Consider the following 15,856-nt stretch of genomic DNA (forward strand, 5'->3'; position numbering starts at 1 on the left):
GTCATTGTTACATAAGCTCTTTACATAAAAATGCATACTATGCTCACTCTTAAATTTAACCTTTATAATGATTGGTCTTTTGATTATATCACCTTATCAATATTCTTCTTTAAAAACAATCATTGGTCAATTTCAGTTAGCTCTACTGATTGGAATCCTCGATACTCAAATCGAGGTGGGAAGGGTAAGGGGGTTTCCAAACAGCAAACTGGTGTCCATGACGGTTTCCTTAGTTTCTTGAAACAAAACGTAAGAAAACCAGTTAAGTTCCTGGTGAAGTTTCTATGGTTAGCTTATTTCAAACTTAACAATACTAAGGCTCCTATGGTCACACATAACACAGTTCCTAAAGTTTCTATGACTACATTTCAAACCTAACACTCCTGTACATTATGCTTCACGATTTTCTATTCCTTAATCAAACCTAACTCTCTTCTATAACCGAATTTTAATTTCTTTATCAGAGTATTTGCAACAGAACCTTGCCGTGGGTGTTGATTTAAGACAGAACAATGCAATTTTCCCCCTAAGATTTGGCTCCAAAGGGAGGGACACACGCAGGCTCGGAAGCCACTGCCAGGCCAACGCGGGATGGTTCCCGGGAACCCCTCTCCGGGGTGCGGGACCCCCCTTTGCCCCGCTCTGTCCTTCCTCCCCCCTGACTTGCTGGGGAGGGGCGGCGGGGGTCGCAGGGGCACGGCTCAAACCCAGCCCCAGGCCCGGCTCCAGGCCCAGGCCTAGGCCCAAGCTCAGGCCCAGGCCCAGGCCCAGGCCCAAGCTCAGGCCCAGGCCCAGGCCCAGCCCAGGCGGGAGCCGGCGGCTGGCGGGGCGGCGCGGCCCAGCTCCGCCCCGCTCCGCTCGGCTCCGTCACTGCGCGGCGCCGCGGTCTCCCTCCGGCCGGGCTCCGCCATGGCTTCGGGGGTTGCCGCCGCCCGCTCCGCCGAGGAGCCTCCACCGCCGCCGCCGCCGCCCGAACCTCCCGCCGAGCAGAAGCCGCCGCCGCTGCTGCCGCCGCCGCCGCCCGCCCAGGAGGAGTTCTCCTTCCTACCGCTCGTCCACGACATCATCAAATGGTAACGGCGGCCACGGCCGGCACCGGGCCTGCCCCGTCCCCGCCGGCACCGGGCCTTCCACCCCTCCCCTCCCCGCCCCAGTCCCCGGGCATCGCATCGCGGGAGCTGCCCTGCACCGGGCACCTCGTCCCTGCTCCAGCCACCCCCCCTCTAAGGATGCTGTCTTGGCCTCGGGGTGCCCAACATCCCCAGGGTGCAGGGCAAGGGGGTCCCCCCTCGAACGGTGCTCTCCCACCCCCAGCATCCTCAGGCATGCCCTGGATGGGGAGCAGGACAATGGGGTCCCCCCCTTTAACGATGCTTTCCCACCCTCAGCATCCTCAGGGTGCCCTGAACAGGGAGCAGGGCAATGGGATCCCCCTCTAATGTTTTCCAGCCCCCAGCATCCTCAGGGTGCAGAGCAAGGGGGGTCCCCCTCGAACGGTGCTCTCCCACCCCCAGCATCCTCAGGCATGCCCTGGATGGGGAGCGGAGCCGTGGGGTCCCCTCTTTTAACGACGCTTTCCCACGCTCAGCATCCTCGGGGTGTGCTGGACAGGGAGCGGGGCAATGGGATCCCCCTCTAGTGATGTTTTCCAGCCCCCAGCATACCTGGGGTGCCCTGGATGGGGAGCAGGCCAATGGGATCCTCCTCCTAATTATGCTTTCCAACCACCAACATCCTCAGGGTGCCCCAGATGGGTGGCAGGGCAATGAGGTCACCCCTCTAGTGATGCTCTCCAACCTCCCAGCATCTCCTTTGCCCTTTTTCTCCTAGCTAGAGTTTCTGGGAAGAGTGTCAGAGGGAGCTGGCACAGCCCCAAGTGCATCTCCGCTCTGAGTCATGCCGGTATCTGGGTGCTGTTTGGGTCAGTCAGGCGGTGCACGTGCTCCCATGGCCCAGGTACACTGCCCCACCATTAACACCCAGGAGCAGAAGCATTGTACTTGCGCTGGGTTATTGCTGCAGATAACTGTACTGTTTGGCTGATAACAGCCTCAGAAAGTACAGGCAGTGCCGGGACAGGAATGCAGCCTGTTTCTGGGGAGTTGTAAAAAGGGGGATGGCTTCTGCGGTGATATGGCTTAAATTGTTCTCTTCCCAGTTCAAGATAAGTACTGTAGGGGTAAAAGGTACTTGTACAAGGGTTCTGAGAACTGTGATGGTTTTGGCCCAGGATAAGCCCTTCAGAGATGCTTGTCTGAGGTCCCAGTAGGGGCATGGCTCTGCCATGAAAATCCATCCAGGCCAGCTCCGTGCGCTCACCTGGGCACAGCGCAGGGTAAGGCAGAGGGGATGGGAAGTATGAATTCCCTTGTCACTGGCTGTAGGCCTGGCTGCCCTTTCCCTGTGTGCTTATTTAGGAGCTGAAGCTGGTTTGCGTCCTGCTGGTGTTTCACTTGCAGCAAGCATGTCTGAAAGGTGAGCGAAGTTCACCCTTAGTGGCTCTGCAGCCTTACCCATGGCAAGGAGAGACTAAAAACCTCTGAGACGCCAGTCCAGATACAGAATGGATGAGAGAGTGCAAACCCTCTGCTTTCCCTCAGCTTCCCAGTTGTGCTGGGGGTGGGTGGTTGCACCTGACCTCGATCCTGCCTGATCTGTCCAGACCACAGAAGTGAGGCTAAGCCCATTTGCCAGGTACAGGCATGTACATAAGCAAAGTGGGCAGTGGCCATGGGCTGAGACCTCCCAGATTCCTATATGTCACTGAGCAGGACATGGTGACACACAGATGACAGTCCTAAGGATATCCTATGTCCTGTCCTGCTGAGCCACTCATTCCCACTACCCAGCTGCCTCCCTCAGCTTCACACATGGCATTTTCTAGGCGGCTTGAGCAGACGTAGGTACGCTGAACAGTGCTGTAAATGGGTAGGACCACAGAGGCAAGTGGTGGGATGTGTTGCCTCATGTCTCTGACAGATGGCAAATGTATTATCCTATGTGCTGCTAGTCGCAGAGCCCAGCCCTGCTGTTTTGACACTGACTCAGCCGTGAAGACACATCTCCAAGGTGACTCTGTGCTCGGGAGTGAGGATGTATCGCGTAAATTTGCTTACATTCAAGGACACGTGCTCTTTCCTGTTGTTCGGGTCTGGAGAAAGTTTTCCCAAGCAGCGCTTGCTGATATTTTCAACCTCGTACAGTCAAATGGCATCGCTGCTGAGGTCCCAGCTCGCGGCTCCACCCATGGGGGGTTGTGCTGGTGTAATGAAGAACACTGTGCCTTAAGGCAGGTCTTATGTGCAGTCCGTCAGCACAGGCTGTGGTTGGACGTTGCGTTGTATCCTGTGTTACTGCAGGCAGCTGCAGTCTCTTCCAACACCTCCTCACCCCTGCCTGTGAATGCCCTCAAAGAAGGAGTCACTTCAGTGGCTTGATCCAGCAGGAAAAGCACCCATCAGAAAGAAAAACCACCACCGAACCTGAAATAATTACCCCTTTAGATCAACCAGCCAGACAGGCAGCCATCAGTTCTCTATGTGTGGGGAAGGGAACAAGACTCGGGGAGACCTGGAGCGAAGAGGACGTCCATCTCAAAGCCAGCCTGCAACTATAGTGGATTAAAGACAGCATCAACCCATCCTTCCCCAGATGTGCCATGGGGTTGTATGTGTGCCTGTATTTTTCCGCTGCCGACCTGACCGTGAATGCCTGCATAATGGGCATACATTGTAGTACCAGCTGCAGTTTTATTTAGAAGGGAGTAATGAATATTTTGTTCCAACAGGCTTTTGAAACGAACGGAGACCATCTGGTTAAAAGTTTTGCTCTCAGCCATGTCACGATTCCCCAAAGTTACAGTTGAGCACCTCTCTGCCCTGGTCCTGCCAAGCGGATTTATTTTTAGGTCTGGCTATTGAACGGGCTCCAGTTTACAAAGACCATTAGAATCCCGCTCTTGTTATTAACAGGCACCCTGGAAGTGGGGACTCACTTTTGCCTGGAATCGTTAAAACTTCTTGCTGGTGCTAACAAAGCTGCGGTAGATACTAACGAGGGTTTGAGGGCAGACACTGCCTCAGACAACACTGATCCTTGAAAAACACAGAGCTGGCTGCAGAACCAATTGTGCTGCTCTTAGGAAAAAAAAAAAAAAAAAAAAAAGCTGTTGCTTCTCTTTTATTAGGTATATATCCCCACAGAGTCATTTTAAAGCTCCAAAGTACCATTTTCTCTGCCATTGGATACTCTCTGATACTTTGGGGAACAGTTTCTATTTTCCGCTGTCAAGCTGTTTGACTGCATTGAATTTTTGTCTTACAGCAGCAACAGGTCACGGGTGAGACTGAAATCTTTTTTTCCAGGTGCCTACACACAACATATGTATGTAATCCTACCTTCCCCAAAGAGAGATACGGGAGTTGAAACCGAGGGAGAATTTAGCCTGCTCCATGGTAATGTTTTAAAGCTGCAGACCAGCTCCTAGCCCAATTGATGGGTCCTAAGGCAACTGGATTGTGTGCTGGAAATTAGCAGGAAACCAGTTTGCCCCAGAGGCTACCCAGTCTGTGTATCTATCTGTGTCCATTTTATTGGGATAGGTGAATTAGGAGTGCGTAGGTAGATACCAAGGGCAAAAGTTTCCCACTGGATTCCAGTTTAAGCTCTAGTTGCACTGGAAATGACAGTCGTCCCAGCAGGTTGTTCACTTTCCAATAGGAGAACTGAATAGTGTCTCCGTTTTCTCTTCTCTGCAGCATGGACAAGGACAGCCAGGATGTTCATCAGGTGCTGAATGAGCTCAAGAACAAGTTCCAGGAGATGAGGAAGCTGATCAGCTCCATGCCCGGCATCGGTGTGAGCCCAGAGCAGCAGCAGCAGCAGCTGCAGAACCTGCGGGAGCAGGTCCGGACGAAAAATGAACTGCTGCAGAAGTACAAGAGCCTTTGCATGTTTGAAATCCCCAAGGAGTAGGAAGGGCACAGGTCTGCTGTCCACGTCCGAGATACCTCTTCTTCTGGCTGAACAGGAGAGAAAAAGGTGGCAGAAGTTTACTTTTCTTTCTTCTATGCTTTCTTGATCCCCTTGCTCTGAAGTTGTGTCTGTGTGGATCGCAGGCATGTGACGCCGAACCAGAACACTGTGTGCTTCACACATGATGATTACAGCAGTACATTCGCTTTGATCTGCTGTAGGACTGTGCATTTATATATGCATCTCTTCTGTTTTTCTCTTGGGATGGGGTGGTTGGGGTTTTTTTTACATTAAAGCAAGGTGGAGACATTATATTTTCTCCTCACTAAGGGTCGAAGTACCTGCTGGTTGACTTCAACAAGAAAAAGGGGGCATTTTCTGCATTTTTTTTTTCACTTAAGACTGGCCAAACATCAAAAGGGAGCGTAAGAGGGAAGGGTGAGCTGTTTGGCCCTGTGCCTGGGAGGGGTCTCTGGGGCACTTTCCGGTCTCTGTGTGTCAAAAGAGGAATGATGGCTTTCAATTACTTCTGTATTTCTCTTTCTCTTTTTTTAAACAAGTGATGGTTGTGTCTGAGGTGAGTCAAGTAAAGACTTAGAAATTCCAAACTGCCCCTCTTGTGTGTTCACTGAGTGGATGTGGGCTGAGCTGGGGCAGGGCTTTGGCAGCACGGAGGACGTGTGTAGCCTGGGCCCAGCTCCTCTGTCTTTATCTCGCTTTTTTGGAAGCAGGGTGACTTGGGAGAGCAAAGCAGAGACTGCCAGGGGAATGGATTTCAGTAGGCTTTGGGTGCGTAAATCTCCTTGGGTGAGTGCAGCTTGTAGGCAGTACTTTGGGCATCTTGCTCTTTTAACGCAGAGGAAGGGCAAGCAGAATCAAAATAAAGGACATAAATGACAAGAGCGTTTAGTTATTCCATCCGTGACACAAGTCAGGCTCAACAGGATGGGTAAGTTCCGCATCCGAAGTGCTCCAGGGGCTTCCCGCAAACACAAGCATTTGAGCGGCTTGAACGTTTGCCAGCGGCTGATGGAAAGCTCTTGAATGTTGTATCGCATTCAGATGGATCCCAGGGCTCCCTGCCCTCTGTTCCCCTGCTGTTAGCTGTAACGGTGGCTGACGACAACCTGGTAAGCAGCACTACGTCTGGCCAACTAACAGAGATGTGACGGGACCTTGAATCTCACGATGCTCTGAATTATGCTGAAAGATGGTGCAGGTCAGCAGTGGAAGAGGTAAAAAAACAGCTAGTGAAATACCATATCCATTGAGAACCAGCATCCAAAGGCAGGTAGCACTCGTGCCTTCAAAAGAAGAGAAGCAAGGTCTGTTTGAGTAAGATTTTCCTTTCCTAAACCAAGAGGCAAGTAATTCTGCTCGTTGGGAGCTGGGATGGTTGCGACTCACCTATAGCGTAGAGATTACTCTGTTCCCGCTGGAATGCTTTACTAGTACTTTCTTTGGGAAGGTGCCAGTGTGTAAACTCTGAGTAAAGCAGAACACCAAGATAAACAAAGCACAACGTACACTCTTTTTATTACTGAAATTTGCCTTTCTGCCAGCCATTCCCTGTCCCAGCTCAATAAATTCTTGTGTCTCATGCCTGGACGGTGGTTTCCGGTTTTTTTGCCAGTTGCTGTTCCTGTGAAATCAGGGCATATGTGAAGCTGGAAGAAACATGTTTCCAAAGAAATGTCTGGCACTTAGCACAGGAACAAGTTAGCTCTGTCAACGTGAATCCAAGTTTCAAACGGAACTGAAGCGGTAGATTGCAGTCTCACTTACCCACCTTAGTTTTGTGGCTTCGAGAGAATTTTTTGTCATTAATATCTATGAAACGTAGATTTGTTCTGCCACTTGCAGGGGGAATGGGGGCTGAAAATGAACTGAAACAGCAGCTGGAGCCAGGGAGAGCTGTTCTTTGAAGAGCTTTTCCCTTTCCCTTTCACTTCTAGCAATGGTTACTGTGACTTGTTATTAGGAAGAGATTAAAAACCATCAGATGCAAAGGTGACCTTTCGAGCAAAGTACTTCCTTTACTCATATTGCAAAATAAAAACAATATCCCGGATGGGGCACGAATGAATCACTCTCTGTTGACATCATTAAAATGTGCTTAGTTAATCGGGAAAAAACACAAAATACAATCAGCTCTTTATAACCAAGTGATGTCAGTTTGCTCGGTTACTGTGGCGAATGACATGCCAATGCCCGGAGTGTCATGGGGCTGGCAGGATCGTCACTTGGCGTTAGTGGAGTGAGGAAAGAGTCCTGGCTCGATGACCCGTTTGAGTAACTAACTCTGTGCGTGGCCCCTCGTTACCCCGTGTGGCAAGAAATTGGCTGCTTGCAGAGGCGGAAACCTTTGCACTGGGAGTCGGAGAAAATGGGGTAATAAAGGGATTGAGTCGAGAGACCGTTTTTAGCACCTCGGAGTTGGGCTCAGGTCTTGGTTTAACAGGATTTGGTTTTGCTATAGGGCAGGGCGAGGAAGCAAAGGCAAACCTGCAGATGTCGTTTTAAAAAGATTTTATTAATTTGTAGAAAAAATAAAACATCAAGTTTCACCCACAGTAGAAACACTTGAAGATTTTTTGTTCATGTCAATGACTAACAATACCTACATAAAGTGCCTATTATTTTATTTTAAAAACCCTTCCCACTCCCCCCACCCTCCCCAAATCTTGTAAATCAGACAAGACAAATGTAAACAAGAGTCATTTTTTTGGTCCATCGGGGCTGTAACTCTGCAATGTCTTTGCAACAGCTTAGGAGTGTCTTCTGCACGTGTTTTGCAAACACAGACGAACACGCAACACAGAGCCGGAGTCCGTGCACAGCTTCTCAAGTTAAAAAAACAAACAAACAAACAAACAAACAACAAAAAAAAACGAGCCCAAAGCCCCAAGCAGGCGCTGGCAGGCCTCTGCCCTCTCTCCTGAAGGCAGTGCCTGAGGCTGGGTGGTTTGGGAGGGAAAGAAACGCCAAACTCCGTGCCCTCCACGCTCATCCTCCCACCTGGCTGCCCAGCAGCTCACCCTTTCCCCATCTCTCTGTCCAGAGGAGGCTGGTCCCAGCAACACCCCCCTTCTCTCCTCCAAAGCCTCCCCCTTCGCATCCCTCGCTCCCAAAATTCAGCCCCGGGGAGGGAGCCGATGAAAGCGATCCCTCGGGAGGAGGGAGGCTGGGGAAGAGGCGACCCCATCTCTGCCCCGGGTGGGTGCCTGCCCAACCTCCTGCCTGCCCAAAGTCAATTTGGAAATGAGCATCTTTCCCCCCTCCCTTCTTTCCTTCCTTCCTTCCCGTCGCGGGGCGAGCGGGGGCTCCTAGCTGATCACGCAGCGGTCCTTCTCCTTGCCATGCCCGCCGCCGATGGCTTTCTCCCGGATATACATGAGGTCGCTGTGGACGCTGGGTCGCCGGGCGAAGGGGGCCACGATGCCGTACGCCTCCTCCGTGCTGCCCCGGCCCCCCTCTTTCAGCAGCTTTTTGCCTTTCAGTGCCTTCTTATGCAGGATATCGCAGTACTGGACCGAGACCTTGCGGTGCAGGTCGGGGCTCATCTCGCTGGGCAGTTTGGCCATGGCGAAGAGCGCCTGGAACATCTGGTCCAGGCTGCTGTTCTTCTTGGCCGAGATTTCGAAGTAGGCGCATTTTTTGGGGTCCCCTCCCACCAGCTCCTCGATCTCCTGGGGTTGCACCTCTCGGTAAAAGTCCCGGTCGCCCTTGTTGCCGCAGATGACCAGGGGCACCTCTATGTTCTCCTTGGTTTTGTTCTTCAGGCACGACTTGGTCTCCAGGATTTGCTGCTTCAGGCGCTGCACCTCCTCAAAGGAGTCCCGGTTGTCCAGGCTGAACACGAGGATGAACACGTCTCCTGGGGACAAAGAGGGACCGTGAGACGGCTGCCGGAACGGGGACACGCAGAGACCTGCTGCCTAAGTCATAGAGAGACTTGGGGAGGGAAGGACTGGGCAGCATCTGGGTCCGGCATCCTCCTGTCCACCCCGTGCAGGGAGCAAAGTCGCCCACCCCATGCACATGCAAAATCCCACCTCCCTCCTCCCGAGACTGGAAAAACATCCCCAAATTGGGCAGGAACACCTGAGATCTGGCAAAGGAACCCCCCCCTCCTTCCTCCCGGCGCTCCCCAGCCAAGTACCTGTGAGGATGGAGAGACGACGCATGGCTGGGAAGGGGTGGTTGCCCGATGTGTCCAGGATGTCGAGCTGGTAGACCTCACCGCGGATGCTGTAGAACTTGCGGTGGAAGTCCTCGATGGTGGGCGTGTATTGCTCTTCGAAGCGGCCGGTGAGGAAGCGCGAGACGATGGCCGTCTTGCCCACCTTGGAGGAACCCAGGATGACCATGCGGTAGCAGTTCTTGGCGGGGATGCTCAGCTCGGCCTCGCTGGGACACATCTTCTTGATCATCGCTGCCAGTTTCATTGAAGCCGGCGAAAGCGCAGCTGGCGCCGAGAGGAACGAGGAAGAGGAGGACGAGGAAGGCGATGTGTCAGCCCGGCTGCTCAGCCCCTCTCCCCTCGCAGGAAAGGGCCGCTGTGAGCTCTGCACGGTCGCAGCCGCCGCCGCGTTATATGGAGGAGGCAGCGACCGCCCCTCGGCGCGTCACGGCCCGGGGCGGCGGCGGCGGCGGCGGCGGCGGCGGCGGCGGCGGAGTCAGTGCGCGGCTCCGCGCCCGGCCCGTTCCCCCGCCGCAGCCCCGGCTCCGGACTCCCGGTCCCGTTGGCAAAACCGATCCCTTTGCAAGCAAAGCCCAGGAATTCGGGGCTTTCCATCTTGTCCCCGTTCGCAGTCCGGGCTGGGTTCCCGGAGCTTTGCAAACGACTCGGGGTTCCCGGGGGGCCCCGCACGCCCTACAGCGGGGGTCCGACCCCCCCCCCCCTACCCTAAGCGGGACCCCTTTGCCGACTCAGTTACCCGGGCCAGGGGTGATGGTGGTGGTGGGGGGGGTACAGAGCTTTCCCAGCCCGCTCCCCGACGCCCTTTCGCTCCGTTTATACACTCGCTCTGGGTGCAAAACTGGGTGTGCGAACCCCCCTCCCGGCAAAAAAAAAAACAAAAAAAAAAACAAACCCAAAAAAACCTTTACGGCGGCTCCTCCGAGACTCGGGACAGGGGAGAGGAGCAGCGAGAAATCTCCCTCCCTCTCCCGGTGCCTCCTCTCCCGGTCCCCTCCACCCCAGCCCCGACCCCAGCCCCGGGGCGCCGAGCGCGTTGCAGCTCCGATTCCCCCCGCTAGGGGGCAGGCAAGGGCGCGGCAGGCAGCGCGCGCCGCGCGGGCAGCGCAGGCAGGGCGGGCAGGGCGGGCAGGGCACCCCCCGGTACTGCCCCGGGTAGGGCTGGGCGAAGCTCAGCCTGGGGCCATGAGCAGCAGCACAGGGCACTGCGGCCCCTGGGGGGCTGCCAGGAGGAAGAGGAGGAGGAGGAGGAGGAGGAGGAGGAGGAGGAGGAGGAGGAGGAGGAGGAGGAAGGATGCTCGGAGGGATGCAGGCGAAGTGCAAGGCAGCAGGGATGCTCCCGAGGAGGGCAGGGGGGCTAAATCTGGTCGGGTGTTGCGTTGGAGGGGTTTGCTGGAGCTGGGTGTGAGGGCCATCCAAGGCAGCGTCGCCTCCGGACACCGTCCAGCCGGGCAATAGTCCTTGGGGAAATGGGAGCGTTACTGAGGGATTTCTGTGCCATCCACGAGTGAGGGACGGGGCCCAGGAAAAGCCAAATTCCTCTTTCACATCAGGCTGATGAGAAGGTCTGACTTAAAAACACCTGTGAGGATCTATTACCAAAAAAACTTAGCGAAAGGTGATGCTTAAGTAACATTCAGGATAGCAGAAGCTTCACCTACAACACCGAGAGGGACCTCGGGGACAGCTAGAAGACACGAATGTGTGGAGCGCGGTGCATTTCTTCAGCACCGCTTGAGAAACGGCTGCTGCTGAGCTTTTCATCTCCCCCGAGTGTGGTCGCACACTTGGACATTAATTTAAACGCTGTCCAAATGTTTACGGAGAAATTGCAGTTGTCTGCAGGGTGGGAGGGAGCAGCGATTTAAACAGCCCCTTGCAGCCCCATCCCTGCCCGGCAGCAGAGGCGCAAGGACACTTTAGGGAGAGAAAGTGGGACAGTTTCCCATGTTCATTGATCTGTGTGCCAGACAGCGAAGAGGTTTAATAGCCGATTACAGAGCACAAATGTATCACCCCAAAAATAACAAAAAGATCATTTAATTGAAGAGGTTGATGGAAAACAACGAGGGGAATAGGAAGTGCCAACCTCTAGGGGACAGACAAATCAAATATCTCGATTTGGTTGGACTAGATGACCTTTAAAGGTCCCTTCCAACCCAAACTATTCTACGATTCTATGATTGGTGTTTATTGTTAACCATACAACTATTAATAGTGCCAGGAATGGGTAAAAATAGCCTGCTTGAAGCCTTCTCTTAGGTTAACAGGCTTCAGTAATGGAAAATCCATTTGCTCCCTCCAAAAGGCTCTTTGGTGACAGCACACCACGAGGCAAATGTGCTGCCGGGGTCCCAAGGGCTCAGCTCAGGGGTGAGCGGTGCAACCAGAACCATCCTACCAGTGACCCCTTGGGATCAAGGACAGGGATCCCGGGTGGGTGGAAGAGATGTGATGGCTGCAGGAGCTCCTGGGGAGAGGACGTGGGCACTGCCTGCGCTGTGCCAGAGCCCAACTCCTCGCAGAGTCACGAAGAGCCTGAGAGGAGCATTACGAGGCATTAGGCTGAGTCCCCTAAGATCATCTAGAAACTCGTCTCCTGGTGAAGCAGAGCACGTTTGCTGGGAGACAGCTGCCAGTGATTGATGAGAAAGGAACCACCTCGCTGCGAGGCAAAAGCCTTCCCACGGTTATGACTCTGTTAAAAATCACTACCTATTTCTGACCTGACTGCAAATAGCCCGAGTCTTGAACAGGGGCAGGTAAAATAGCATTTTGCCCCACGGCTGCCATACCACCTGCGCAGAGTTTGATCTTGCCATTTGTGGGGTGGTTTTGCTCCTTGCCCAGTTTTGGAGGATACAAGCTCTCTGCTCGCTCACGCAGCAGCTCGGTACAGCAAAAGCCGCAGGCAGGTTGCTGTGCACAAACCCCAGCGACTGCAGACACCTTTAATGGAATCAAACATCTTCGGTACAGATCAATCCCCGGTTTCTTGCTATTTCTTTCCCTATTTGCTCCCTCCTGGGTTTACCAGCCACCTGCCAACGAACAAAACCTGCCCAGCCGCTGTGAGCAAGTGGCTGAAGAAAGAAAATTCCACGAAAGTCACACAAACATCCCGGCAACAGAACATGCGGCTCCCCAGGGTCCGGCTTGGACGAACTGTGCAAGCAGCAAAATAGAGCTCGCAGCATCACCAGCCTCTGCAAAAATGTAGGAAGCAAAATGTACCAGGAGGCAGAAGCGTGCATCGCGCTACCCAGTCCAGGGACAGGCGAGTGGGGGGATACTCGGAAAAGAACGATTACATCAGAACATGACTTTGATTTCGGAGTGTGCTGCAGAGCCGGGAAGTATCATCACCCCAGGGTCGAGCCGGCCTCGGTTCCCGGCTGCGTCCTACGGGTCTAAGCGGTGAAAAGTCAAGACTGGAACAGCCGTTTGTGCCTTTCCCACCCCAGCACACGCAGACCCCAAGGCCTCTCCCAGGCCACGGAGAGGACCACATCCAACATGAGCTCCTTATCGTTGCATTAAGATGTTTCACGTCCTACCAAGGGCTTGTCCCCTGCACATGGCGTTCCCTGGCTCCGGAGCGGGGCTTTGCGGGTACGCACATGGAGCCAAGCCCGCTCCCCAGCCAGGCTTTCCTGGCTTCCCAATTCCTGATTTTTTTCCCCCAGGACAGGGACCTGTTCTTCAGACAGGGACCCTCTCTCTCTTCGGTGTACAGCATCCCGGTGTGCTGCTCATTAGGCCACTCACAAATAACCACAGCGTGGGCTGTGCGTTTCCCAGCAGCTGCTGGTGAATAGCGGGGTCTTGTGGGACCCCAAATCCTGCCCTGGCTGCTCCCCTGGGATGGGAGGAGCGGGGGGACAGAGGAAGAAGGGAGCAGCTGGGTAGGGAAGGGAAGGGAGGCTTTAGCTAGAGCTCTTGCTCGTCCCCCTGGGGAAAAGCATCTGATTAAATCAAGATGCAGCATCCAGGGTTGCTATTCATTCCCTATATTATTAGCTTGTCTCATTTTATTAAATCTCCTTTAAGGCTTTTCAAAAGAAGCACGTAATTCACAACATATAATTTTTCCCAGATGAGATATGATGCAGAAGCAGGCTGCTCTGTCGCTGGGGACCAGGGGGGGTGGGTTTATTTGTTTCCTTCCCCCGCCCCCTACTTCTTTAGCAACACTTTTCATGTCTCTTGATTCCTTTTAGCATTTGGGATTTGATTAACAGAGAATTTGAAAGCCTGAGACATGTCTCAAATCCCTAATTCCTTGAGTCATCCAGGCAAGGGGTGGTGAGAGCCCCCTTAGAGACACCATCCCTGCGCCCGGTGAGATGCCGTTCCCGGAGCAGGCTTGTGCTGTGCCGTGGTCTCCAGACTTTCTGTATCTATTCCCCTTCTCCCATCTTTGGTGTGTGCTTGCCGTGATAAACTTGCCAAAAACCCACGACAGGGGCTAAATGCCCGTATTACGGTACAAAGCCGGAGAAACGGCACGCTCCGGCAGATCGCTTGGTGCTGCTGCTTTCCTTACCGGCAGCGCAAACACGTGCTGGATGGCTGAGCACATGGTGAGACCTGGGGTTTCGGTGGCACCGCTCCGCAGGGAGACTTGGCTTTGCCGCCTGGCTGCCCCGGGGATGATGCCCCACTCCCCCGCCATGGAAACATCTTCCTTCTGAGTTCACCGAGGTGACATTAACTCATCATCGATAACCACGTGGCACAGCTGGGTCAAGAGCTCCGTACAGAGCAGAACTGGGGTTCCCTGAGCCGGGGGCACCCTGGGAATTCTCTGTTCCCAGTCTCCATCCCATCTCATGCCATCCTCTCGCCTGCGGTTTGCTCGGAGACAGCAGCATCCCGCCAGCATCCGGCATGGACAAAGGCGTTTGCGTGTCCTGGACGTGTCCCCAAACTCCAGCACCTTCTGCTCCTTTCCAAAGAGCGGCAGCCTCCCTGGGATTAGAGAGAAATGTCACCTGTAACCGGAGACGGGCAGCAACTGGGCTTGGAATATAAGGCACGGGAGAGAGGGAGGCTTGGTGTCCCCAGCAGATGCGTTGTTACAGATTTCAGGAGGGTTCCCATGGAAATAGCGATGGCTGCCGGGGTTTATAGGTATATAAAAGCCCAAGAGGAGGCAGGGAGCCGGCCGGGCAGTGACGGGCTGGAGCTGGCAGAGGGATGCGCAGCCGGTGCTGAAGGCTCGGAGCCTGGAGGTGTTTCGTGTCTAGGTCCCGCATCTGTCCTCGCTGCTTCGGCTGCAGGGACCGGAGGATGCCGAGGCCAGCGCAGGGTTTGAGGCTGCAGGTGGAGGCGTTGGGGTTGGGGAGGGTTGAGCTGGATGAGGGCTGAGCCCCGCTCAGTGCGAGTGCCCAAATTGAGGACCCTCAAGGCTCTCGCAAATGCTCAGCCCTGGTGCAGCAGCAAAGCAGAACTGCAGGCAGAGCCTGGCCCCAACATCTCCTTCCCGGGGGCTCTGCCTCCCTCCTGCGATCCTGATTCAGAAAGAAGCCGCGCTCCGTAAGCAATTCCCCTCCGAAGAAAACACAACATGGAAAAAGCAGCACATTCCTCGGATTTTTTTTTTGAAATAAGATCCAAGGAGGATGCAGCGCAGCGTGGCCAGCTCACCGGGCTCTCGCCGGGCGGCTTTTTAGTGTGCAAATTAAAGAAAACAGCCTCGTAACTTGTCCTCTGGCACATGGTGGGAGCTCTGTGCGTAAAGGCCCCTGGGGTGGAGGGCGGAGGTGGGCTGGGGTGGGTTGGATGACGTCTCCGTGCTGTCCCTGGCAGGATTGATGCGGAGGGCAGGGTGCTGGTGCTCTCCCAGCGCTGGGGCTCATTTTGAAGCATCCCCTGGGCACCCAAGAGATGGGGGCTGCCTGCATCTGCAGACCCCAGAGCAGGAGACTGCCAGTGGTGCCCATGCAGCTCAACCCCAGCAGGACGGATCCTGGTCCTGCCGCAGGCATTTGTTTGGGGTCCAACACTGGTGGTTTCCCACCTGGAAATAGCTTCCCACCAGGGCGTTCTTCCCATCGCATTTTTTTGTGACCGTTTAAAGCCCAGACAGCTTTCCCTACGCAGTGGGGATAGAGGAGACTGGTTTATTCCCCTGTAAAGATAAGTCCTGTCATGTCCCGTCTGCCTTCTCCGGATTAAGGGGTCTCCGATAAAGCAGTTGGTGCACAAACTGCCCCTGAAAGCCCCCGTACCGCCTACACTCAAAGCTCATCTTTTTTATTTGCGTCAAATCCCAATTGCTGGCAGAGAAGCCCATCTCCCCTGCCCACCGAACGGCCGGGCGGAGGATCAACCTCAGCATCGGGATGGGTGCAGGAACCACCTCCAGAGCCCTGAGCCCCCCATTTCCCTCCATCTTCCCAAATAGCAAAAGTGCAGACTCAGCAAGCCGGGCCTGGCAGGAGCCCGATGAGAATCGTGACATCTCCATCGCTCCATTGATGTGACATTGCTGCCTTGATTGCACCATGTGTTTATTCTCTGTTCCTGGCTAATCGTGTGTGTTTGCCACCTAAGGGCCAGTGGCCATCCCTCCCCTGGGTGAAGGCAGTGCAGCTCCGCTGGACGAAAGCAAACAGAGGTGTGGGATTACGGGTAGTCACAACGGAGAGCAGGGCTTTTGGGGATGTGTCCCTGGTT

The 15,856-nt window shown here is 54.3% G+C and overlaps 2 protein-coding genes across 3 annotated transcripts; one reads left to right on the forward strand and one right to left on the reverse strand.

Moving 5' to 3' along the window:
• The first annotated feature begins 806 nt into the window (after positions 1-806).
• MED9 (mediator complex subunit 9) lies at positions 807-5,582 on the forward strand. The gene is made up of 2 exons (XM_049791382.1): positions 807-1,073; positions 4,758-5,582. Exons 1-2 carry the CDS (start codon positions 910-912, stop codon positions 4,972-4,974), a joined length of 381 nt encoding a protein of 126 aa, XP_049647339.1. The 5' UTR covers positions 807-909; the 3' UTR covers positions 4,975-5,582.
• A 1,906-nt stretch (positions 5,583-7,488) lies between these two features.
• RASD1 (ras related dexamethasone induced 1) lies at positions 7,489-9,539 on the reverse strand. Of its 2 annotated transcripts, XM_049791372.1 has the most exons (3): positions 9,137-9,539; positions 9,077-9,085; positions 8,355-8,768 (listed from the first exon to the last, which is right to left on the reverse strand). In XM_049791372.1, the coding sequence occupies exons 1-3, from the start codon at positions 9,420-9,422 to the stop codon at positions 8,482-8,484; spliced, it is 582 nt and encodes a 193-aa protein (XP_049647329.1). In that variant the 5' UTR covers positions 9,423-9,539; the 3' UTR covers positions 8,355-8,481. The 2 variants fall into 2 exon arrangements, with proteins under 2 accessions (XP_049647328.1, XP_049647329.1); XM_049791371.1 differs by lacking the exon at positions 9,077-9,085 and having other exon boundaries at positions 7,489-8,851.
• Positions 9,540-15,856: the final 6,317 nt, after the last annotated feature.

The sequence above is a fragment of the Accipiter gentilis genome, chromosome 33 (assembly GCF_929443795.1).
Source record: "Accipiter gentilis chromosome 33, bAccGen1.1, whole genome shotgun sequence".
NCBI lineage: Eukaryota > Metazoa > Chordata > Aves > Accipitriformes > Accipitridae > Astur > Astur gentilis.